Below are 26,099 nucleotides of genomic sequence, written 5' to 3' on the forward strand. Positions count from 1 at the left end.
CACTCCTTAGGATGGGGCACTTAATTTTCTTTTAAAACATACCCTTGTTGGGTCCAAAAATAGAAAGCAACCATGAATCTCACCCAGATAGCTAACGGACAGCTATCTGGTATTTAAAGAGAGATCTTGCATTTTGTGATGATGACATTGGTCTTAGCAGAGCTTCTTGAACTTTTAATATATGTAGATATCACAGCCCTAACCTCAGCTTTCCAATGAAGTTATCTCCATCTCGAGACAGATCAGTGGGATCAATGGAAACCAGGTAATTAGAGGTCTTGCTCTTTTTGCGCTTCCGACCAGCCAGTAGAAAGACCTTTAAGAGAGAGAAGGAAAAGGTTTCAGGTGGTGGTGATCACAGCAGCCATGTTAATTTGCTGCAATCACTGACTGCAGTATGTACAAAACCCTACAGGCTCTACTTTTGCCATAACTCCTAAGGAATAAAGAAATCTTTGGTTGCTTCTTTCTTAAGGGACCTTTAGCGCGGTTGCATTTCCACCATCAGTTGGAAGAATTAAAATGGTGGCTTCATACAGCATATATATTATTCAGCAACACCCATCCTGATGGCCAAAATCTTTATATAATATCTACCCCAAACTAAGTTCTGTTCAACAAAAGGCTTCTGTGCAACTTTAATTAGAAGCTTTCCCTTTGCTGCTTCTGATTGCTTCCTGTTTAGCACAGCCTCATCGTTCCTGATGAATTGCCCCTTAATTAGTCTGTTCCTATTCCTTGGGCAGGGTTGGAGGCTTTAATTTAAATAATGAGAGGTTTCTCTCTCATTATTTTTTTCCTCTGTCTTTAAAAATAACACTATTTCACAATAAAAATTTAAATTACTACGTTAGAGCTCCTTTGTCTTACCAGCTACTTCTCTTAGAAACAACCTGTCACAGAGGTGACTTCTCCCAGAGGTGAAAAAAGTAGCAAACTTATTTTTTCCATCCCTGTCATGGATATGTACATGTTAGGCCTTGGTTAGCATGTGAAGCCTGAACCAAACAGAGAAGTGGCTAGCAGTTCCTAGCTGCAAGAATGTGAGTAAACAAACAAAAAGATTGTTGTCTCTCCTCTGCTGGCCAGAAAGGACAGACAACCAGAATTACAACCCATTGGAATGTTTAACACCTCAGTAGACTGAGGGGCGCCAGAATGGAATGCAGCTATGGATCTCCAGTTGGGAGGGGTAAGAACTAGGAGGGCTAACAACCAAGCCAACTTCGGGAAGGTTCTGTCCTCAAAACTTTCTGATTGGACAGTCTAAATAAGTATGAAGTCACCTCTGTACTATTAGCATAAGAAGTGTACTAATGAGTGCCCCAAGGGGTGTGTCCAGTTCTTCTTCAGCAGAGTTTTTGGGTGCAACATCTTGCACGCTGTGAACTCCATTGTCCACCATGAGCATCTGGCCTCACAGGTAGCCTGGAGCTAAGAGATCTACAAGAGTAACTGACCCAGGTGAGAGATAGGTATCAATAGAGATAGCCAGCTAGCTTTATTATTTTATTGCTGATATGTTTCCTAGATGTTTATGCCTCTAGCATTTGCTGCCTTATGTAACCTTATGTACTTAATAAACTAAAATCTCTTTTACCAAGTTGTTTCATTGTCTGTTGGGGACAAAGGTTCAGAATCCTGCCTAGCCGTTCAGCAAGCTACCAAGGGCTCATTGAGGTCTAGTAACTTGAGGACTGAAGCTTTAATTGGAGAAAGAGCTCAGTGCCTGCAAGGGATAGAGTTAAGCCTAGAGGTTCTCAGTGTCCCTGGACTGAGGCACTGGCACATACAGGGTGGTGGCAGTACTACTGGACAGGGGGGCCTTGAGGGCTTGAGAGTTTGAGAACCAAGTACTCTGAGCACCCCAAATCCCCCTATGTTTGCGACAATCCCCAAATGATTTCATTACAAAGCATTTATTTTTCTCCCACAAAAGGTAAAGTTTCCCCTTTTAATCACTCACCTTTTTTTCATTATCAAGATGAAGGTAGTAAGTAGGATAGAGACCCCGATCCATCCCCTTCTTGTCTCGAGTGACGCGACACTTGATGGTCACTCCCTGAGAAGCTGGCTGCAACACAAACTCTTCCAGATTGTCCACTTCAATTACTGGGGAAGGTGGTCGCTCTTCCTTCTGTAGTCCAACACCAAGATAGAAAAGATTGGTTAATCACACTGTTCCATCCTTTCTCAGTGTGACCACATTAGGAAAGTTAGGGCCCAATTCTATCCAACTTTCCAGCACTGGTGCAACCTTAATGCAGCCCTGAGGTAAGGGAACAAATGTTCCCTTACCTTGAGGAGGCCTCTGTGACTACCTCCCACTACAGGATGCAGTGCATGCCCCATTGACACAGCTGCACCGGCATTGGAAAACTGGATAGGATTGGGACCTTACACCATTACAGAGATCTGCCTCCTAGTGCTTACCTTTTCTCTCAGACATGTATCTCAATTATGGTTACCTAAAAAATCCATAGCGTAACCTCCTAGAGTTACAATATATGAAAATGTAAATGTGTATAAATGCATTCATCAGCCCAATCCTAACCAAACTCCCACACAATGATGCAGTGGCATAGTGTGGTCTCCACTAAATCCTGCAGGGGAGTTTAGGCTGCTGGAGGTCTCCTTGGGGTAAGGGGACATTTGATTCCTTGCCCCAGCATAAGCCCCAGTAGCTGCAGCAGGTCAACTTGGACCTATGCCAGAGATATTGCTGACACAATCCATGCAGGTGGATCAGGTCCAGGAATAGGGTTTGGATACAGTGCTGCCGACCCACCCCTCCTCCCAGGCCCAGTCTGCCTACCCCCCACCCCGTCCTCAGGAGATAATGTAGCTTTGTTCTGGGGGGAAATTGTGGAATACCACTGCCACCACAAAACAAGTGATGGGGGCCCAATCCTATCCAACTTTCCAGCACCAGTGCAACCACAATGAAGCCCTGAGATAAGGGAACAAATGTTCCCATACCTTGAGGAGGCCTCTCTGACAGCTTCTTTACCACAGGATGCAGTGCATTCCCCATTGGCATAGCTGCACTGGCACTGGAAAATTGGATAGGATTGGGCCCAGTGGAAAAATTTTGCCCCTGACCTCCCCCCAAAGGCTTAGTAGAAGCTTTAAGGAAAACATCCAGGTCCCTCTATTAAACATTGGTGAGGTTTGTTCCCCATATCCAGTCCCAGTTAATAACTTAGTGACTGTATTTTGTATTGGAATTTCCAAGAAATTGTCAGGGCTGCTTCGTGTATAACATATCACAGTAGTCTAGAGATCATGAGGGCATGGATAACTGTGGTCAGGCCATCAGCTTTTGAAAGGCAGTATGTACCATGGAGGCCAATCAGCACCCACAACTGTGAACTTGATCCTTCAAGTGCTGCAGAAAGCAGGTTGCACACCACACCTCCTAGTCAGATGAATCACCTGCCAACAAAACCTCTATCTTGTCTGGACTGAGTTTCAGTTTATTGGCCCTCTTACAGCCAATACAGTCTCTTACAATCTGACAGCCTCTCATAGTCTTACAGATTTCAAACACTGGTGCAGGACTTCTCCTGAATCTAATGAAAAGGAGGCATAAAGCTGGGAGTCATTAGCATACTGATGGCATCTCACTCCAAATCTTGAAATGAATGCCCCCAATGGCTTTATGCTGATGCTGAAAAACAAACAAAACATGGGAGACAGACAAGATGGAGCCCTGATAAAGATTATAGTATAAGCACCAGAGTTTTCAGCAGTGGTCTCCTAGCACCACATGCTGGAATTGGCTGTCTGAGTAGAAGCAGGCTATTGCAACACAGTGACCTCCAACCCCTAATCCAGACAGGCACCCCAGAAGGATCCTAAGATAAATGGTACCAAAAGCTGTCAAGAGGTCCAAATGAACAGCTGGGTTACACTTCCCTCCTCTTCCTCTTCCTTCTGGTACAAGTCACCCATCAGGGTGACTGAGGAAACTTCTATGCACCAACAAGGTCAGACTGAAATGAATCTAGATGATCATTTTCTTCCAACAGTGACTAGAGCTACATGGCAGCCACCTGCCTGAGGACTGTACCCAAGAAGAGGATAATTGCGACTGGCTGCCTGTTCCACTGAGGACCCTTCTGAGAGTCTCCAAAGCTTGGCCTGGGGACAGGAATGGAGCAGTGAGCACTGGAGAAGGTGGAAAGCTGGATAGCAGTGCCTGGATAGACACTGCCTGGCTGGAAACATATTGGATCAACAGAAATTTCATTGCCTATGCTGGAAGCTGTCTCCGTATAAAGAGAAGTGGGAAAAAGAAACTAGGGAAGCAGGTGATGTTGATGTGGAGTGATCCCTTTCCTCCTCTGCCTTCCCTTTCAGTGCACAGAGGTGGCTGGCACCATTAATATACTGCAGTCAGCCAGCAGGCGTTCCTGCCTTCAGTAAGATTTGTAGTTGTTTGGCTCAGGAACGGGCTTGCTCAAGAAGCAGGTCTTAATTCTCTCTGTTTCCACATGTCACCGAGTTCAAAGGGCCTTTGGAATTCCTCACTGCCCTCTGAGCATTCCCAGCTGGTTACCTTCTTCGATTTTTTCCCTTTTCCCTTCTTGTTGGAGTTCTTCTGAGCCGCTTCTGGGGGCTCATCCTCACTGTCAATTTCAGTGGCTTTGGGAGGAGCTGCAGACAAAAGTACAGTGGAAGCCTAATGAGTAGACTTTCTAGCATTTGAGGAAGGATGGGGGTATTTGTCATGCACCAAGGCACAGTCCATTCCCTTTCATGAGACCTGCCACTCTTTGTTCCTGATCAGTCCTCCACTACTGGCAGAAAAGCTGATATCTCAATTCAAGCAGTTCTGCAATTGATCAGGTTGAAGTCCTGGGCAGCATCCCCTTTCCAACCACTGTCTCTACCCCCATCATTAATCAACTCATTTTTCCTTTCCTTTTTAAAGAAAGTGCCTCAATGTGCACCCTGACCCTCCCTGTACTCACTGCTGCACGGACACCTACATTTTTTTTTAGTCTTTTTCTCTTTGGCGTCTTCTCCGGTCTGAAACATGGATGATGGGTTCATTTTTTTCTCCATTTTCATGGGTTTAGTGCTGGAATCCGAATAATCTTCTGCCTCCCTGTTTTTCAGATCTACAATTGTCAAATCATGAGAGATTTTTTTTATGCAGAAGAGAGTTGGCAGATTCTTTGCAAAAATATCTTGTAATATCCTAAGGCAGTGTTTCTCAAGCTGTGGGTTGGGACCCACTAGGTGTGTTGCAAACCAATTTCAGGTGGGTCCCCATTCATTTCAATGTGTATTTTAATTCATTAGACTTGATACTACCATGGTATGTGACTGCATTTGAGGAAATATTACAGATCTGTACTTTTAACAGGCTACTATGTATATTGTTTTAACAATGATAGTCAATGGGACTTACTCCTGGGTAAGTGTGGATAGGATTACAGCTTTTGGAATGCCTGGGAAATTGTTTTTAAAACAGATCAGCAACTGCTTGGGAGGGTAAGGAGGGTTCTTTTTTATTTTAAAATAAATTTTAAAACTTATACTTATTGTATACTTTTGATTTATTTAATTTATTTGATTTTATTTTGTCATATGGGGGTGTTAAAATTTCTGTGCTTGATGGTGTCACTTCCAGGTTAATGACATCACTTCCAGTAGGTTCCAACATTCTAAAAAGTGGGTCCCAGGGCTAAAACATTTGAGAACTACTGGCTTAAGGGATGTCACTGAATCACCCCCCACCCCCACCCCCCAAAAAAAGATGCCCCATAAGTGCTGGTTAGCAGAATAACATTACTTAACAACAGGTTTGACTAATGCAAGTTCAAAATATTGGCAGTAGGGAATAATACTGTGCATTAAGGTAAGGGCTGCAAAGTGACTGCTTTCTTACTCAGGGTTTATGACCCCTCTTGCATGCTTCATCCAGGAATAGCAAATTAGGTGCAAACCAAAATATGCATTTATGGGGAAGCCTTTCCAAGGGAACCAAAAATTCCTCCAGAGAGAAATTCCCAAAAAGCAATGCTAAGTCAACACGTTGATTTTTCTCCAACTCAATATCATGATTTTTGGTATCTCGGACTCATGCAGGCCTAAAGGGGCTGATTACGCAGAGCTTTTGGGATGGCATGAGATCATAAGCATGGGGTACTTCATCATACTTTCCCCTACAAGCTACATACTACTCACATCATGTGTAAACCTTTTTTTTTAAACTGGAAAAAGTAATCAGGAGAATCAATGTGGAGAGAAGTGGGGGGCACCACTTTTGCCATCTGACATACCCCTATTCTAAATTGTCCCCAACTTATTTTTTGTGGGATTTTGAACATAAGCACAGATGTAGTTTGGCCCTGAAAAGTCAAAATTGTTGGAGAAGCAGATTGCATGGACTCCTGTAGAGTCACACTAACAGCAAATGTGAGCCCCAAGCCCCCACCTCTTTGGAACTCTCCATGTTTGGAATGGAGCTGGTGGAGTGTGTGTGTGTGTGTGTGGGGGGGGGGTGATGAAGGATGTGTGGAAGCAAGTGCTTTTACCTTTCTTTTTGGCTTTTTTGTCTTTCTTGTCCCCATCCACTTGGAACACTGAGGCTGGCTCCTTCTTCACTGTCTTGGCAGTTTTGGGTTTGGCATCGGATTCAGCCTTGTCTCCTGTTGAGGGGAAGGAAGTGAAAACAACTTGATAAGAAATAGCTGTGTGCAGAAGAGACCGTGCCTAAAAAGATGGCTGGGTGGAGGGGGGGGGAGAGAAGGGCTGCAAAAGTAGAACAATGGGCAAGAAAGATGGAGGAGAGAATGGGTCAAGTAAGGAAAAGATAAGTGTGATTCTTTAGGTTTACAGCATGGGGAGAAGAGAAATGAAGAAAAACTGCTGACAATAACCAAGGACAATGATTCCCTTCCCCCTGACTTAAGAATGGCTCCCTCTCTTGAGACCTTTCGGCGAGGCCTGAAGACCCTTCTGTTTAAACAGGCCTTCTGAGTTCTCGGCCTTTTAACATCTTTTTAACATCTTTTAATATTTTTTTACAGGCCTGATTCTTTTATGACTTGCTGCTGCTCTATGCTCTTTTTACCTATTTTTTACTCTGACTGCTGTTTTTTATGATGTGTTAATATGTTTTTATTTGTTTTTAAATTATGTTTTTATATGTTGTAAGCCGCCTTGAGTCCCTCTGGGGAGAAAGGCGGGATAAAAATAAAGTTATTATTATTATTATTATTATTATTTTTTTAAGGGTGTTGGAAGTGGCATGACAAAGCCATCATTGCCTGTGGTGTACATAGTCATTCCTTTAGTCCTGCTACTTCCTCTGGTTGAACAGGATTTAGAAGAACTGCCAAACCATACAAAACCTGTTTGACAGGAGAGGGAAGGGGTAGCAAGAAAAGACTGTGCTCAGCATGGACAATGTTGATGGCCCCATGGTATCCTTGTCAGCCCTCCGAAAATCAATTGGGAAGGGCCCCCTGGCCAGAGTGGCATGTTTCAGTCCCTGGAGGATCTTCAGGCAGCAGATTGGTAGGAAAGTTCTCTGCCTGAAGCTATCAGAAGTGCCTGAAGCTTTCCTGAGGCATCTGGTTAGCGACTGTGAGAGACAGGAAATTAGACTAGATAAATGCTTGGCCTGATCTAGCAGGGCTCTTCTTGTGTTCTTAAGCCCTGGAGAACAGTTGTCAAGTAGTGTAGAAAAATACATCACTAGATGTATGACCTGGTGAGTCTGACCCAGCATGTGGTCTGAACTGACAGTGAAGTGAAAAAGGAAGGAAATGGGGAGACAAATGAAAATTGAGAAGAAAGAAAAGTCTCCACCAGAGCCCCTCCTCCCCACACCCAGAGCATGTTTTTGTCCCCATGTGCCTTTCCCTCACCACCTCTTCCCTAGGTTGCAAACGGCTCATGCACCTTCATATAACAACTGCCAATGGGTAGAGTTCTTCATGGTGAGCCAATTCTGACCCCAGGACCCCCCTCAGTTCTGATGTGGAGTCTTTGTGCTTGGCCCCTCAAATTGTTAGCAAAACCTGAGGGCTACTTCCTGTTTTGTCTCTATCCTTAAAGACATATTGTGTCGGCCTTCTGTGGCTTTACAGTCTCTAAATCTCCCTCCTCCTCCTCACGTATGCCTTTCCCTCTCAGGCAGGCAGAGCTATTGCTCCCATTCTACAGGGCTCTGCTGAAGCCCAGAGCACCTGAGTGAATTGTTCAGGGTCACAGAAGGTGTCTGTCACACACCGAACAGGGTTTTGATTCATGATGGTGCTTCAAGGCTGATCTTTTCAGCTGGCTGGCCACAAGTCACTCACTAGTTGAGGCTGTTGCACTTCGTGAGGAGGGAAGGGACTTTCCTTCTTCCCAGTTCCTCAGGGAGTCAAGTTAACTCTCATGGAATATGCTGACCACCTGCTTCATCCAGTTTCTGTCTGGGGCACTGAAGGGGAAAGCTGTGTTTGCTGCCATGAAGGGCAGGACAGAGAGTCCTCGTGACTCTCCGCCTACCTGCTTAATTATTGTGAACCTCTTCACAGATGGGGTGGCTTTTCATGCCTAGTCATGACCTCAGCATTGCAGGTGTCATAGTGCATCATGATAATGTTCTGCTCTCTTGACTAAAGAGGCAAAAAAAAATAAATGCAGGTTACAAGACTGAGCCCCAAACAGCCACTGACTCGGAGGCAGGTATCTTCCAGTGGAAAGTGCCAGTGAGTTAAGAAATTCATCACATAATGGCCCAAGTGACTCTAAAAGATGTAGCTTACTCAAATATCCCATAATACTACACCCCAGGCATTTCATTCGGTATGCACTGGATGCCAGTTTTACTGCCATGGTCTTTCCCCAAAGATTTCTGGAACTGTAATTTGATGAGGGTGGTTCAGAATTCTGCATTAGAGATTCCCTACAGAACTACGGTTGCCAGGGGTTCTTGGGAGAGGGAATAATCTTTCTATTATTAGAAGTGACTTCTGGAATTTAAATCATATGCTCCCAGGATCTGGTCTGAGGACGCATGTTGCAACCACACCGTTGGTTAAGCAGATTTGTGGCTGGATGGGATTCTCTGTGTGCTGCCCTGGGCACCACCAGGGAAGAAAAGTGGGATATCAAAATAATAAAATCACTGATCCTTACTTTTGGACTTTCTTTCCTTAATTTCATCAGGTGGCATATCTTTGTGGATCTTCCTTTTTGGCTTTTTAGGTGGATCTTCACTTTCTTCCTCTTCCTCTTCATCCTCTTCAGAATCCTCTAGAAGTGTAATAGTTGAAAAGAAATTGGGAAGGGGAAAGAAGCAGCAGCAGCCACATCAATGAATACACTGAGGTCATGGAAATTCTGGCACATACATTATGTTTCTTTACTTTTGGAACCAGTGACTATGCCTGACCTGGAATTAATATACTGATCTGGAGCTTATCCAATATGATCCTGCAAAATGTGCTCCAAATCAATTGTATTTCTTTCATTTGCACAATTTTATCACAATTCCTTAATGATACTAAAGAGATAAAATAAATGCCCTGCTGTAGGACTTTGCCAATTTCACAGTGGTGAGAGATAAAAGTAACAAGACTCTTTTCTTTATTGCATCCAGGAGAGATACATACTGTGCTTCAGTTCTGGAGAGGTACACAGTCTTTCGGCTTAGATCTATAAGTGCCCTACAGGCATAGAATTCCACAGGTAGAAAATAACACTATGTATTCATATTTTAAAAGATCACAATTTGGGGCGGCTTGGGACAAGCCGGAATACAAAACTGTGCCTTTAAGAGGCCCTCACACTAATCAAGTTCCAACCAGCTGAGATCTTGCATGGTAGCTTCATAAACAGGCTAAGGGGCAAATGGCAGTTAAAGCAAGCAGAAATGTGTGTTAACACACCGCAAGTTGAATTCAGGCACACAATGAAGCAACTGTGCAATCATGTCATTGGAGTTCCAACTTAGCACTGCAGGGTGCTGTTTTATCACACTATCACTGGCAGAGTCACAGACAATTTTGCACTGACTTGATAGGACATGGCGTGCACCAGTGGTGTTGCCCATGCATTTTACACCTGGGGTGGGTGTCACCCCCCCCCCCACACACACACAACACACGCATCCTCACTCACGATGATGAGCAACAGGTGCTGCTGGCAGCAATGAGCCCAAGTTTGATGGTGCCTGGTGCACAGGCATGAAACATGGCACCTGGAAGTAGGTTGGCATTGATGATGTTGCATCATTGAGTCATTGCCAATTGCTTCCAGGGTGCTGCAGTGTGCAGCCAATTGAATCAAGAGTGGGCTAGAAGGCCTTTCCACCACTGAACATAGCATGGAGATCTGCTCGCTGGCACCATGGTAAGAATGGGGGATTTGGGCAGCATGCCTGTCACTCTCCAGGAGCACCACACCTGGGGTGGTCTGCTCCAGCAACAGCACTGGCCTGCATTGAAAAACTTAGGCTGCAATCCTATACTCGCTTTCCTGGGAGTAAGTTCCATTGAATTCAATGAGACTTACTTCAGAATAGACCTGCTTAGATTGCACTCTTAGATGACAAATTTCCTGAGATGACAAGATATATTTACTCAGAAGCAAACCTCATTGTATTGAATAGGGCTTACGCAGGCACATGTGACTAGGACTACAGTCTTTAGACATGCTGTTTTCAGCTCTTCATGACTTTGGACACAAAAACATCCCTTCTCCATGCACACACACACCCCCTTCCACTTCTCTGCGGTGGACAGGAGGATAATGTTGGCAACCTTCAGTCTCGAAAGACTATGGTATCGCGCTCTGAAAGGTGGTTCTGGAACAGCGTCTAGTGTAGCTGAAAAGGCCAATTCGGGAGTGACAATCCCTTCCACACTGGGAGCAAGTGCAGTCTGTCCCTGGTCTGTCTCCCTGGCTATGGGCCTTCCTTCTTTGCCTCTTAGCCTCAGACTGTTGGCCAAGTGTCTGTTCAAACACTTGGACAGGAGCTCATCTGAAAAACAAACATGGAGACAGGAGGCAGGGAAATGGCTCATTCTCTGAAACTGACTTCTCTCTGTCATATCATGTATCAGACCTGATTAATGTGAAGTGCACATGCACAGACATGCATGAACATGGGGTGGGGAGCTGGCACTGTCCTACCTTTTTTCTTATCAGTGGCCTTGGTCACATTGAAATGAGATGCAGGAGGGTCCTTCTTTTTCTTGGGATCTTTAATGAATTTGGCATATGGGTTCTTCTCACTCTCTTCTTCTGGCTTCTCCTCCTTCTTCTTTCTTATTTTTTTGACAGCAGCTGGTGAGGACAGTAGGCATAGGTCAGGACAGAAGAGAGAGTAAACGAAGGATGTGCGTACAGTGGAGATGTTGTGAGTGCAAGGAAACTGGCTTGGGTGAAAGTCACTTCTAAAAGTTGTGAGGCTGAAAATGTCATGATCAAGATGTCTGGGGAACAACAGAACTTACAGCCGGGTCTTTTGGAAAGAAGCAATGAGTTTGCCTCTGTGTGGTCAGAAAGGGCTGTTTTATGTTTCCATGTGAATGAATATCAGCAAGCCCTGACTATGTGTACTAGAAGGAAGATGATGATTACTTAGTAGCCAGAGGGTGTGAGGCGCTGTAAACAGTAGGTGCTGTGGGTTGGTTTTATTTTTTATTATAGCGTATGGCATATAATACATGGACTTATATATCAATTAGACTAGATTAAATGTCAATGTCCAGCTCATCCAGCCATTCAAGGACAGAGTTACCTTCATTGAAAAAGTCAGACCATGGGCCAGTATATGCCCTCAGTTTGCAGCCATACACAATATGGTATATAGTTTGGTGGGAAAACCACTGTGGGGTAGATACTAGCCCCCATTTAAACATTGAGTCCTGACTAACACAATGTAGGGTATGGATCCTGTTCAAAGTTTTCCAGTGCTGGTGAGGTAAGTCAAAACCTGGCAGCTTAAGTGGGTTGGTTGTGACCTGCTTTAGATGTTACTGCCCTCTGCTGGATGAAACAGATTAGTGCACTTCTACTATTGAGTGGGTCTGAGACTAGTTAAACACCAAAGGAGATGCAACAGTGGCACAATCTATCATCTCAGGCAAGGATCTGAGGCAAGCAGGACAGTTCCATTACAGGCCACCCAAAGTCTCATTAAATACACCTCCAAAGGGACAGGCCACAGTTCAGTGGTCCATCACTTTGCATGCAGAAGGTCTCGGGTTTCACGCTTGCTATGTCCAGTTAACAGGATCTCAGATAGCACAACTTGGAAAGAGCTGTGCTTGAAGCATTGCAGCGTTATTCCTAATCAGAGCAGGTTATTGTGGGCTGGAAGTGTGGCAGGTGTCCATGACAGAGAGGACCTTCTCAAACAATGGAGTGGCCTCCTTACAGAGGTACCCCTACCCACCACCTACTTCCTGCCTTCTAAAGGGCAGTCAAAACTATATTGTTTAGACAAAATTTCTAGATCTGGTTAAGTGGCCCTCACTGGTTTTGTGCTTTGGAGTGTCCTGGGTTATACCAAACTAGGAGTCTGGTCCAGGGTTTATGCATCCTTGCACAGGATGTGGTGATGGCGTCTGGCCTGGATGCCTTTAAAGGGGGATTGGACAAGTTTCTGGAGGAAAAATCCATTACGGGTTACAAGCCATGATGTGCATGTGCAACCTCCTGATTTTAGTAAAGGGCTATGTCAGAATGCCAGATGCAGGGGAGGGCACCAGAATGAGGTCTCTTGTTATCTGGTGTGCTCCCTGGGGCATTTGGTGGGCGCCAAGGAGCCCACCAAATACAGGAAATATAGCCCACCAAATACAGGAAGCTGGACTAGATGGGCCTATGGCCTGATCCAGTGGGGCTGTTCTTATGTTCTTATGCAGGGCCAAAGGAGCAGAGAGGGGGCAGCAGTTTGTTGGTGCTCATCTGTGGAGAAAGAACCTCAGCAAGAAACTCCACATTTTGTTAAGACAATTTTGCAACCCTGCTCTCATTCTCAATAGTTCCTGGCTCTCCACAATGCCACTGGAATCTGTTTTTATTCTGTTCGGTGTGTGAATGTATGTTTGTGGTCACTTTATCCTAGTACATTATTCTCCCTTCACTAAAAGGTAATCCACCTTGAGTATACCATTGAGCAGAAAGGCAGGTAACAATAAAAATAAAAATGAACAGAGCCATGACTCATGGCTTCAGTGTAAGGCAGCTTCCTGTGGAATTGTATCATGATTGTTGGCCTGCTGACTCTACTCCTTACCTAGAGCAGGGACACTGGGCTCCTCTGCAGGGCTTGATTCCTCCTGCTTTTTCACTCTGGATTTCTTTGGTTTGGCTTCTAGTGTGGCCTCCGGCCGCTTCTTCTTTGGCTTCTGCTCCAGCAGATGTAGCTGTGTAACAGGTATTGTTTAGAGAGAGACAGTGGGAATTTAAAATCTCTACCTTGAAATGATACCAAATTTCTTTTTCTAGGATGCACCTGGAACTTGAAATAATGCACTTCTACACAACAACTAAAGGAAACCTGGGGGTGTACCACCTTGTTCTTTGGGTTAAGCATGGAGGCTACTGGCAGAACATAAGAACAGCCCCACTGGATCAGGCCATAGGCCCATCTAGTCCAGCTTCCTGTATCTCACAGCGGCCCACCAAATGCCCCAGGGAGCACACCAGATAACAAGAGACCTCATCCTGGTGCTCTCTCCTACATCTGGCATTCTGACTTAACCCATTCCTAAAATCAGGAGGTTGCGCATACACAAATAGTCCAAATAGTCCAAAGGCTGCACAGTGAATGCAGTACATGCCTTCCTATGAACAGGGTACCCTGCATTAATTAAGTTTTGTCTTTCTTTTGCTATGAAGGGATCCCTGTTTGGGCAGCAGGAAGCAAGTCCAAATGGCAGAATGAAGGCATTCCTTGGGGTACTCTGCAGGATCCAGGGACACCTAACTTTGCAGCAATGGTTCCAAGGTCCAGTAAGCCTAGGAGAGAAAGAACCATACCAACAAGCTGGGGCAGCAAGGAGCAAATAGCTATAACAAGCTATTTGCTATAACAAGCAAATAGCTATAACAGCTATTAAGCATCTTGAACATTCTGATCAGAGGCAAAATAAGCAACTTTGCTGACTAGCATAATGTATGTGGGGTGTTGAATTAGAGTGTGCGTATGTTTTTGACATTGTTGACATTTACTTGTGCAAATGTGCTCTGTGGTGTGTGTGGGTGGTGTGTGCGCATATAGAACTAACTTGGGATTTCAGTACAAACAAAAGTTTGAACTGTGAGAGATGATCTTGAATTGGAGCTTAGGAATAAACAACTCATTCTCTTCTGTTGGCAAAGTGTGAAAAGATGTAGTAACTCAGGCCTACTCACCACTGAATTATACAGGGAGGAGTAGGTGAGACACTGTCTTTCATTTAAAAGGGCCTTGTGCCCATCAGGATAGTAGCTGGGTGTGTGGCAAAATAAACAAACCAGTTTCCAGTACAATCACCACTGCTGGCCAATCCTGTGTGTTTAAATCCCAGGAATTGTGCTTCTAACATGACAACATTAAATTTAAAACGTAATAAGATTTGGAATCTCTTTATGTGTCTCCTGGTATCTTAACATTTAGGGTATAAGCTACAATCACATTGTCATGGATTTTTTGTAACAGTAAGGACCAGAAACTTAAAAACAAAAATAGTAAATGGAAATTTCAGTTTTGCTTATAATAAGCAAAAAATGTACTATTAAAATAACAAAGTGCACAATCCTAACCAGGTCTACTCAAAAGTAAGTCCTATTTTTTTCAATGGGGCTTACTCTCAGGAAAGTGTGGTTAGGATTGCAGCCAAAAGTTAACAAGTGTGCTTCTGCCACCTCACTACTACCAGGCATTTCTTTCACAACAAACAAGTCCAAAGAAAATGAGATGAAACCTCCTTATTACCGAATCATGATGAACAGGGCAGAGCCAACTACACCCATTTTTCAAAAGACTTGGATTAGTTCCACTAAAAGCCTCCATGATACCAAAAGGAGAAACTAAGTTACTCATTTGTATAGTAATAAATTGCCCCACTGAACCTCTTTAAGTCCTGGAATTGGTTTTGACTGGATTCATGCTGGCCCCTAAATATATTGCATAATGTTTTGTACATTGGTTGGACTGGTGTGTGGAAATTTGCTGGACAATTGCAAGATGAAAGCAATATTGCCAAATACTTCTGTTGCAGGTTTCATGTTCTGAATATCTGTCAAATCTGTGTTTCAGCTGAGCACTGGTAATCCACTGGTGTGCAATCAAGTTGGGAGATCCAGGTAGCACAGAGGAATGGAACAGTTGAGCCAATGACTGCATAATTTATGCAGAAGAGTCTGAGCCTGGTTGTTCCATGCCAGGCCTATGTTGCTTCTAGAGACCCCAAAATACCTCTGAGCCTGCTTCCTGTCTCCTGGGGGGGGGGGATTGGAATGATGGCAGAAGCCCAAGGTCTGAATTGTTACACTCAACTCTACCTGACCCTAAGATCAGCATCTCAAGCCTGCCTCTCTGGCTCACCATTACATTCAATTGCTTCTTGGTGGTGGTGCCATGATTGTGAAATTTCCACTCTGGGGAGATCCACCATGTTCCCAGCCTCCCTGTTTTTAAGCAGGCCTTGAAGACGTCAATATTTTGCAAAGCTTTTAATATTTGAGTGAGGTTTTCTTTATTTTAAAAACCTTGTGCTGCCTCTGAAATTTTTTGTTTGTTTGTTTATTGCAAGTCTACTGTTGATTTTGTTGCATTTTTATTTGTGATGCAAGCTGCCTTGTGGGAGTTTGGCTCCATAAGGCAAGTTTAAAAAAAAATCTGTTAAATAGTTCACATAAAGGAAGAACTGTAGAAGATAAGGAGTAATCTCAATGGAATTTGTGATTATACTATGGGATTAGTATTTGCCCCCTCTCACAGCCTAACTGCTAGCATATTAACTGGTCTCTCTCTCTCCCCCTGCCCCCGTGTGTATATAAGACACACACACAGAGAGAGAGAGAGAGAGAGAGAGAGAGAGAGAGAGAGAGAGACCACATATCTCCCGGTAGTAAGCTGAAGTTCTGGATGAAGAGCCATTTGGCTCAAAATATGTTGATGGCATGTTTTCACTGCATGCATTTAAATTGTACCATTAGTACTGGAACAGCTACAGTGTCAAGTGCTGACATAGTCTTAAACATCCAGCTGTGATAATGTGCTTATTGTGGGGATCTCATAGATTTCACAAACAATAACGAACTCACAGAACTTCTTGGAGGTAATGATGGGCTATGAGGGCTCCTCCATTACACCCTCCCCTCTGAATTGTGCGGTTGAATATCCATTGGATATTTGATATCTAATATTCAACATCAACAACAGTCAGTCTTTCACAAATGGCAGTATATGACAGCTGATTGACTCTCAGCACAATCCTATGCATGTCTGCTCAGACATAAGTCCCACTGAGTTCCATGGGTCTTACTCCCAAATTAGTATGTATAGGATTGCAGCCTATGAAGTCCTAAGGATCTGAAATCACGATACATTTTACCATGGCTTCCTTCATGTAAAGAACACATAGAGGACTCAAGTGTATCACTGATCAGAGGTAGAAGCTGTAATCTCTTGAACCTCACACTAACATAACATCTGTGGTCCTCATTGACACATAAGTGACATCTAAACAGTACATGTAGGGTAAGAAAGCACTCTTGGACTGTCTCACTTGTATAGAATGAGAAGATCTTACACTGTCACCAAATATATCTTCTTGATCAACACAGTTTATACAAACCTCTAAACTCCTTATCAAGTGGTTGCTGTTTTTGTTTAAAAGAAACCTTAAGGAGTTTCTTAACAGCAACCACTTAATGATCTTAAGATCATTATGCATTGAAGGTTCCACCCTGAAGTCAAAGTTTCCCAATTTAAGATTGCCAGTTACAGTCTGACACTGAAATAACAATTTGATAAAATCACAATAATGATAATAAACTTACCAGATAGAACCCAAAATTGAAAGCAAACAGGGAAATAAGCAACATGGCATTTATTAGCTTGTCAGGTAAGGGAGGCAAAAAAAAAAATTATCAGGTTGCTGTGAGACAGTGCTGCTCTGTAGTCTCAGAGTTCAAGGCTAACATCTCTGTGTGGCTTTTACAATGTTCTCTTGTTTTGATGCTTATAGTATAGTGTAAACTGGATTGGGGCTATGGCACGGGCAGGGGAGGAGGTTATAACCCTTTTGTTGCCATGCTGCAGTCCCAATCCAAATCGCCCACCCCAAGCCTGTCTTAGCTGTGGAAGGCAAAACTAATGGACACCATTTTTGAGACAAGACCTTCAGCAACCAATGAGATGTACAGATTGTATGTCCACAATTTTTGACCTTTCCTGACAGATTTAAAAACAAGAGAAGAGCATAAGAGTTTCTTTTTTATATAAGTGAAAGCTGAAAAAATTAAAACACAGCCTTTAGATAACATATAGGATGGTGGGTGGAATATTTCTAGAGGTGGGTGAAAATGGTTTTATTTTTCCCCGGCTTTTGGTGTTTTCTCAAGATAGAAGTGCAGAAAATGGTGTTAAGTGTTTTTATTCCAAGGGTGCATTTTTATAAATTATAATTGCTTTAACAGTGTACTAGGTATGGGATATAGGTTGTATAGTGTCAGCAGATGCAGCCCCATGCATTTAGAGGTATTTGAGAATATGTAGAGGTGTTAGAGCATGGTTGTTGTTTTTTTTGTAGATTTTGCAGAATATTTTTTTAAACAAAAATGAGAAATGCAGAAAGCAGTGCTATGTGCTTTTATTTTGTCATCACTGAAAACACCTATCCCTACATATTTCTCCACTCATTCAACTCATGCTTTGGCTTTAGAAAGGAACAGGAATGTTAGGAGGCTTCTGTTTAAATGCACAGTCAATCATACATACACACACATGCCTAAGCCTTGTGGCCCTGTACAGCAGATTGCATTAGATGCATCAAGAGACAATTCACCATCACACCTTTGCGTGAGCAGTATGGGGGAACCCAGGATAAATGTTTTCTGACTGAACCGCTGATAGTTTACAAAATGATTTAACAAGACTCTGATGGTACCTACAAGGTACTTGTAAACAGTGTGTAGGAATGCAGTTCCTCTGAGATTGAGGTCACTCAGAGGTGCTGTGAGGAGGAAGCAGATGAACCAGATTAGGTGTTCTGCATCTCATCTAATCCCATTCACCAAGGGCTAAAAATAATTATGACTGATCAAATGCAAATCATATGGCTTTGGCAAGCAACATTTGGTAAAGAGGTGTCAGTGCCAAGCCTGCAACCTAGCACAAGGGGGTGTAAGAAATTTTTCTGGTCTTCGCATGTCTGTTTATGGGTAAATGGGTTATTTAACTGGGTCAGATGAGCTCTCCCAGCCCCACCTCTAAGGAAGGAGGTGGAATACAGTCTGAGATTGAATCTGGGTCAGAAGTTGCTGTATAGGAGCTAGTGGGAGAGGAGCAGTGGAGCTTCTCTTCTTGTACTGGGGAAGACCTGAGTTCAACTGGTCACTTAGGGCCCAATCCTATCCAAATTTCTAGCACTGGTGCAGCTGCAATGCAGCCCTGAGGTAAGGGACCAAACATTCCCATACCTTGAGGAGGCCTCAGTGACTGCCTCCCCACCAAAGGATGTAGCACATGCCCCATTGGCACCACTACACTGGGCCTGGAAAACTGGATAGGATTGGGCCCTTAGTCAGAAGATCACTGGGTGCCCTTGGGCAAATCCCAATCCCTCTGCATAAAACGAAGAGGATTACTGCAAAGACAAATTGAGATCACCTTGTTCTTCTTTAAATGAGTTCTTCTAAATGAGTTCTTCTTTATGTCATTTTTACTGGATCTTCAAATATTGCAATAGCAAACAACAAATAGACCAAAAAACAAAACAAAACAAAACCATCACCTGGACATTAAGTAAAGAAGAAGCAGAATAAATCAGAACAGTAAAAAAGCAAAATTAACTTCTAAAAATTATGCATTGTGACTCATTCCAAAAAGAGAGATGTTGCATAGAGGATCTGAGGCAGAGAGGATGTATAATACTACAGAGAAAAGGAAACCAGGCAGGATACAGCTAACCTCATTGCATGAGTAAGTTTCTCTGCCAAGGTTAAATGCCAGACTCAATCATAACATTTATTCAAAATGGGAGAAGATCTTCCACAAGTTCTTGGAAGGCTGGATGGAACACCAATATAAAAAAAGGAAGGCTAAGGAATTATCACTAACCTCACTAAAGCCTGGTGCAGGCTGTCATCAAAATCATGGTCTAGGTCAGCGATTTTCATCCAATGTGCTGTAGCTTATTGGTGTACTGAGGGAGTTTGTGGGAGGGTCATTTATTATTAGGGCCATTGGGGGATGTCAGCCCCCACGGGCAGAGGATGTGCCTTGTTAATTGTCCAAAAACGAATGGTGTGCCTTGACAATTTTAACGCCATGTCAGTGTGCTGTGAGATGAAAAAGGTTGAAAATAGCTGGTTTAGGTAATGGTGAATGAGCTGCGACCATAATAGCTACAATTCTCAAACTATAGTGGGTTTGAGTGTCTGTATGTCTTGTTGGAAGGATGAGACAGGATTGGGATTCTGTTGGTGTGCTGTCCGCCTTGCTGTCCAACAGTCTCCCTGCCTGAGCTGACTGGGTTGATCGTGGACGTTGCATTGGAGGCTCCCCACCTATTGGTGTTGGGGGACTTCAATGTGCATGCCGAGGCCCCAGAAGTAGGTGCAACTAAGGATTTCATGGCTGCCACGGCAACCATGGGCCTGTCACAGAAGATCTCAACTCTAACCCACGAGGCTGGACACACGTGTTTTTGTCGGGACAAAGTGATGGTGATCTGCATGTGGAGGAGATCAAAATCACTCCATTGCCATGGACAGATCACTTCCTGGTAAGGTTTAGACTTGTTGCAGCCTCCTGTCTCCGCAGAGGTGGAGGACCTTATTGTATGGTCCACCCCCAAAGACTAATGGATCCGAATGGTTTCCTGAGGGCTTTGGTGGATTTTCCTGCTGCTAAGGCCAGTGACTCATCTGAGGTTCTGGTTGACCTCTGGAATAGGGAGTTGGCCATTGCCACGGATGACATTGCTCCTAAGTGGCAACTTCCACGTAACAGAGTCAGCGTAGCTCCTTGGTTTACCAAAGAGCTGTGGATGATGAAGCAGCAGGGTAGACATCTTGAGTGATGGTGGAGAAAGACTCGTGATAATTCCAACCGAACACAGGCTAGGGCCCACTACAGGGCCTACTCTGTGGTGATGATGGCAGTGAAGTATTCCTTCTCTGCCACCATCGCATCTGCACAGAGCCGACCAGTGGAACTGTTCCGTGTTGTGCAGGGTTTTCTCCATCAGATCCCACCAACTAATCAGGAGGAACACACGGAAGTCCACTGTGACATGTTTGTCAGGCACTTTGTGGATAAAATTGCTCAGATTTGCCACGACTTGGACTCCATGTTGACAATGTCTAGTGATGTCCCCACGGCACCTGTCAATCCTGTTTTGTGGGATTCTTTTCAGCTTATAGAACCTGAGGATGTGGACAGGATCCTTTGCAGTGTGTGGCCATCCGCCTGACCGCTGGATCCATGCCCAGCATGGCTGATTAGATCTGCCCGGGAGAGACTGGCTGAGTGGACAGAGAGGGTAGAAAATTCATCTTTGAGTGAGGGGGTGTTGCCTCTGGCATTAAAGCAAGCAGTGGTTCATCCCCTCCTGCAAAAGCCCTCTCTGGACCCCTCTATTTTGAATAATTATAGGCCAGTCTCGAACCTCCCATTTCTGGGCAAAGTGATTGCGTGGGTGGAGGCGTCTCAGCTCCAGAGAATCCTGGATGTAGCGGATTATCTAGATCCCTTTCAATCTGGCTTCAGACCTGGCTTTGGGACGAAGATGGCCTTGGTCGCTTTGGTGGATGACCTTTGCCGAGGGCTGAATGGAGGAAGTGCATCCTTGCTAGTCCTTTTGGACTCCTCAGAGGTTTTTGACACCATCAACCATGGTGTCCTTCTGGGACGGTTGGCCGAGGTGGGGATCAGGGGCACTGTTTTGCAGTGGTTCCGGTCTTTCTTGGCTGACAGATCCCAGATGGTAGTACTAGGGGACTCCTGTTCAGCACCCTGGCCCTTGAGGTGTGGAGTGCCACAGGGTTCTATATTGTACCCCATGTTGTTTAATATCTACATGAAACTGCTGGGAGAGGTCATCCGGGGATTTGGAGTTGGGTGCCATCAGTATGCGGATGACACTCAGCTCTCTCTCTCCTTTCCACTGGACTCCAGGGTGGCTGTCTCTGTCCTGGAGCATTGCCTAGAGACAGTTGGGATCTGGATGAGGGTGAACAAGCTGAAATTAAATCTGGACAAGACAGAGGTCCTCCTGGTGCAGAAATCCATGATGCGGGTGCTGGACTATTGTCCTGCTCTGAATGGGGTTGCGCTCCCCCTAAAAGAGCAGGTTCGCAGCTTGGGGGTTCTCCTGGACTCACAGCTCCTCCTGGATGTCCAGGTGTCGGCTGTGGCCAGGAGTGCCTTTGCCCAGCTTCGGCTGGTGGGCCAGCTGCGGCCATACCTGTCTTTGGGGGATCTGGCCACAGTGGTCCACGCCACGGTGACATCAAGATTAGATTATTATAATGCACTCTACATGGGGCTGCCCATGAAGATGGTCTGGAAGCTACAGCTAGTGCAGAATGCGGCGGCTCATGGAGTTGCTGGAGGTCGGCAGTTTGGCTCTGTCACTTGGCTGCTCTGGTGACTGCACTGGCTGCCCATTCATTTCCAGGCTGAATTCAAGGTGCTGGTTATGACCTATAAAACCCTAAACGGCTTGGGACCAGTGTATTTGAGAGACTGCCGTCTTCCATATAGTCCGGTCTGTTCTCTGAGGTCATTAGAAGGGGCCCTGTTGGTTGTGCCATCATTGAAAGTGGTGAAAGGGATGGTGGCCAGAAACAGGGCATTTTCAGTGGTGGCACCTGCACTATGGAATTCCCTCTCCTTTGAATTGAGGACAGCTTCCTCGTTATTAATGTTCCAGTGGGGCCTGAAGACATTTTATTCAGGAAAGCCTTCGAGGCCTTATAAGGGCTGCTTTTATAAATTATGTCTTTTACTGTGTGCTTTTAACCTGCTGCTGATATGCATTTTATCTTGTTTTAATTGTTTTTTATTTTTAATGTTTATTTGTATTTTACTTTGTATTTTAAATTTGATTGTAACCGCCTTGGATGCCCTTCAGGGAGAAAGGCGGAATACAAATCTAATAAATAAATAAATAAATATAGTGGACCCATGATATCTGCAGGTCCAGCATCCATGCATTTTACTTACCGCGAATGCCAGCAGATACCGGGGTCAATGTTTACATGCCTTTGAAACAAGAAAAGGTTCACAGATTGGGGTGTCTCCCATTTTGCACGAAATCCGCAGTTTCCAAGCCCCAATGGTTATTTTTAGGGCTTAAAGACCCACTTCTGGGTCATGCAGAGGCTTCATGCTCCTCCAGCCTCACCCAGAACCTTGCATCAGAACCTCCGTGCAACCCAGAGATGGGTCTTTAAGCCCTATAAATAGCTGTGGAGACTCGGAAATGGTGCAGTGTTGGTGCGAAATGGGAGGCACCCCAAATTGTGTGCCTTTTTTTGTTTCAAAGGCATTTAAACATGAACTTTGGTTCATGAACCCAAATGGAATCCCCACGGATACTAGGTCCAACCTATATTGACTTCCAAATAGTGTCTTTGAGAGGTCTCTGCAGCTGCTTTGAAGGTGGTTGGCAACCTTCAGTCTCGAAAGACTATGGTACAAGCCTACAGCACCTGGTATTCCCAGGCAGTCTCCCATTGAAGTACTAACCAGGCCTGACTGTCCTTAGCTTCCAAGATCAGACTGTGAAGATATTCTGGATATTCACGCACTCAGGGTCTTCTTGGGCTCATGCACTCCCTTCCCCTCTTCCTTCATGTGACTGGAGAAGAGGTTGAAAGCTTCCACTTTAGGTTTGTATAAACCACAGTTTCCCATTATGTCTGTACTTGGAAACTGCAATTTAGTCTAACTGTAGCTAGTTAATAAATCAGTATCTGAAATGACAGTTTGATATTGGTTTCAACTAACCACAGTTCAAACTTGAGACACTGTGGTTTATTGAACATTGACATCAGAAGCTATCAAGTTCCTCCTCTTGTGCCCACTGTAGGAAGAAAGAAGGGGAAGCACATGAGCCCAAAGCTCACCCCAGCTCATTCACAATCATCTCTAACGGCAGAAGATGGGCCATGGGCCAGATCCAGTCCTCCACCCAAAGTCATCCGGCCCTCAGTTTCCAGCCTGTAGCTGAGCAATGGGTGGCACTTTTCCTCAGGAGTGGTGGCAGCACTGGGACCAGGAGGCTGGGCAGGTGGCTGTGCCATTGGCTGACTGGTACATGGCAAATTGGGTGGGAGGTTTTGCTGCCCGTGGTGGAGAGCAGTGTGAGCGCCATAATGGGCAACGAGTAGGTGGTGGTAGTTTGTGCTGGGGATAGGCGGCAGAAGCCTCATGGGCTTTTTGGCATGGTGTTGCTGTGGTGCTTGCACTGAAAAGACTGGTACTTCAGTGGCTGGGCTGCTGCATTCTGCTCAGCTTCTACCTGCTCACCATCACTGTTCCCTCTACGGTGAAACGGAGCTCTGCATGGAGTTCAGCAACCCAGCAGTCCAGTGATGACATGATAACTTGATTGCCAAATGACCAGAAGTGGTGTCATGGCACAGTGGCCTGCTGTCTCTCACAGACATGACCTCTGTGCCAAAGAAGGTTGCCAACCCCTGATCTAAACCATGATTTAGAGATTATCATTGGAATTGGTCCTATGGCTTAAACTGCAGGAGGGGAGATTCCAGCGGAATATCAAGAAGAGATTCTTAACGGTAAGAGCAGTTTGAACGTAGAACTGGTTATAAAGGGAAATGGTTGGTTCTTACTTGCTGGAGATGCTCAAGTACTATAGAGGCTTGACAGGCACCTTTTGGAGATGCTCTAGAGATGCCTTTCCTGCTACAAGCAAGAGGTTGGCCTTGAAAGCCTCCTCTAACACTTGGATTCTACAGCTCTCACATTTCAAAATAGTGTCTTTGCCCTGTACCAGCACTCTTTGAAATATTGTTGGAAGATCGTCTTGTATGACACATGTGGTATTACATAGCAACCACTTTCCTCCATTCCTTATTGCTCTCAGTTGCTCAAAACATCAGTCTAGCTCACTGCTAGATACAGACAGATTTCCTGCATCCTTCTGAACAACAAGCTATTGACATTTCTGTAACGGAAGCCCCATAGAGTGATTATTTACTTCTTTTAAAGATTTCTTTACTATGCTCAAAGTGGTATACAATAATATAAAATATGAGATAAAGTAGAATTAATAAACAGCCCAATAAAATGTAGCTGACTGCAAGGTGATGCAGTGGTGCCAACGTGGTTTTTGCTGTTTCCCATAGGGGAGTTTTGGCATGAGACCTCCTTTGGGTAAGGGAACAATCATTCCCTTGCCCAGCAACTGCAAGTCACAGCAGCTGCCACGGGTCAACTCAGACCTGTACCGACTCTAGAGCTGATGCAAATCCATGTTGATCCATGAAGGTGGATAAGCCCCGGCTCCCTTCCCAGGCCCAATCTGCCCTCCTCTCCACCCGCATTGCCTCTAGGTTCCACCCACTCTCCACCCCGTTCCCTCCTCCCTCCCAACCCTTGCGTGAACATCCCAGTGGCTGTGGGCATCAGCTCCCTGTTATTGCATGGACCTAGCTGCAGTGGTGGCCAGGCATTTGCAGTCAAGTGCATGGCCAAGCTGCACTCATTGGTACTGTTGCATTTGCGACAGCCATAAAGCTGTTGATGCTGTCAGAACACTTGTTCCAGTGGCATAAATAGAATTGGGCTGAAAAGCATTTAAATAAAACAATTAATACAGGAGCAGCTAAAAGATGTAAAAACAGCAGTAACAAAAGTAGTAACAAAAGGCCTATAGATACTAGTTAAAAAGGGGTACCTAAAAGGTTCCTCCCTCCTCAAATACCAAACGGAATAAATATATTTTTGAAACCCTGCTGGAAACCATGTAAAGAAGGGGCTGTCCTCAGATTTTCTGGTAGTTGGTTCCAGAGATGTGGTGCCAAAGCAGAATTAGATGGACCATGTTTTTAGGTATATTTGAAGCTTAGTATAAGCTGTAGAGAGAGGTGGAGGGGGATTTTCCTACCTGCTTATTAAGTCTCTGCTGCTGGGGGCTTCCAGATTCCTCTTTCACACTAGGAGAGGGAGGACAAAGAAAGGAAAATGAGATATGAGGCAGTACTTTACTTTAGACTGCAGTCTGAAAAATGTTTATGAACCAGTTCCTGGTCACCTCCCGAAAGTACCCAAGTACACATGATCATGCTACCCAGGGGTTATGTGCAGTCCTTGCTTTTGCCAGCTGGTGGCATTGCAGACTCGAGAGAGCACTTCCATACCATGCTCATCACCCATTTTGTTAGTTCATTTGCACTGGATAGAGTTCCGGACATCAATGGCAATGATCTCTCTTTGTCATACTGGCCACTCACTTCCAACATGCTTTGTGCAAGGCAATGGAATTGACCTTGCAGACAGGGTTCCCACACCTGCAGTACCTCGAAGAAGGAATTTCAGCAACTGTGCCACCATGAGGCAGTGAAATCATCCTTCCACATCAGTCCACAAAGTTTCTGCGTGTGTGCAGACTGCAGAGGGTCCTATTGCACTGTTGAAATTTCTAAAGTGAATCTCCTGAACCTGGTTCTTGTTTGCAAGATTGAACTCAATCCAGAACAGATTCTGGAAAGGGAAGGGGAGAGAAGTTCCAATACTGTCCCATTCTGGTCTTCTAAGCAAGATAGGAGAGCTATCATTAGGCTAGGAGCTGATCTATGGAGTGTTGCACTAGCAACTTCCAGATGAGATTTTATATAGGCACCCAGCCTTGCTGGTGTACTAGTGAGTGAGCAGATTTAATTTACTTTGG

General features: G+C 44.6%; 1 protein-coding gene across 1 annotated transcript in view; it reads right to left on the reverse strand.

Annotated features, from left to right (window-relative positions):
• Positions 1–26,099, reverse strand: part of TULP1 (TUB like protein 1) — a 47,829-nt gene that overhangs the window by 16,154 nt on the left and 5,576 nt on the right. Inside the window, exons 2-10 of the mRNA XM_066624643.1 lie at positions 25,317–25,365; positions 13,259–13,388; positions 11,146–11,298; positions 9,144–9,264; positions 6,549–6,664; positions 4,995–5,126; positions 4,562–4,659; positions 1,967–2,137; positions 204–316 (exon numbers count right to left, since the gene is read on the reverse strand). Coding sequence (XP_066480740.1) covers positions 204–316; positions 1,967–2,137; positions 4,562–4,659; positions 4,995–5,126; positions 6,549–6,664; positions 9,144–9,264; positions 11,146–11,298; positions 13,259–13,388; positions 25,317–25,365 — 1,083 coding nt within the window. The remainder of the gene's footprint in view (positions 1–203; positions 317–1,966; positions 2,138–4,561; positions 4,660–4,994; positions 5,127–6,548; positions 6,665–9,143; positions 9,265–11,145; positions 11,299–13,258; positions 13,389–25,316; positions 25,366–26,099) is intronic.

The sequence above is a fragment of the Tiliqua scincoides genome, chromosome 4 (assembly GCF_035046505.1).
Source record: "Tiliqua scincoides isolate rTilSci1 chromosome 4, rTilSci1.hap2, whole genome shotgun sequence".
NCBI classification, from domain to species: domain Eukaryota; kingdom Metazoa; phylum Chordata; class Lepidosauria; order Squamata; family Scincidae; genus Tiliqua; species Tiliqua scincoides.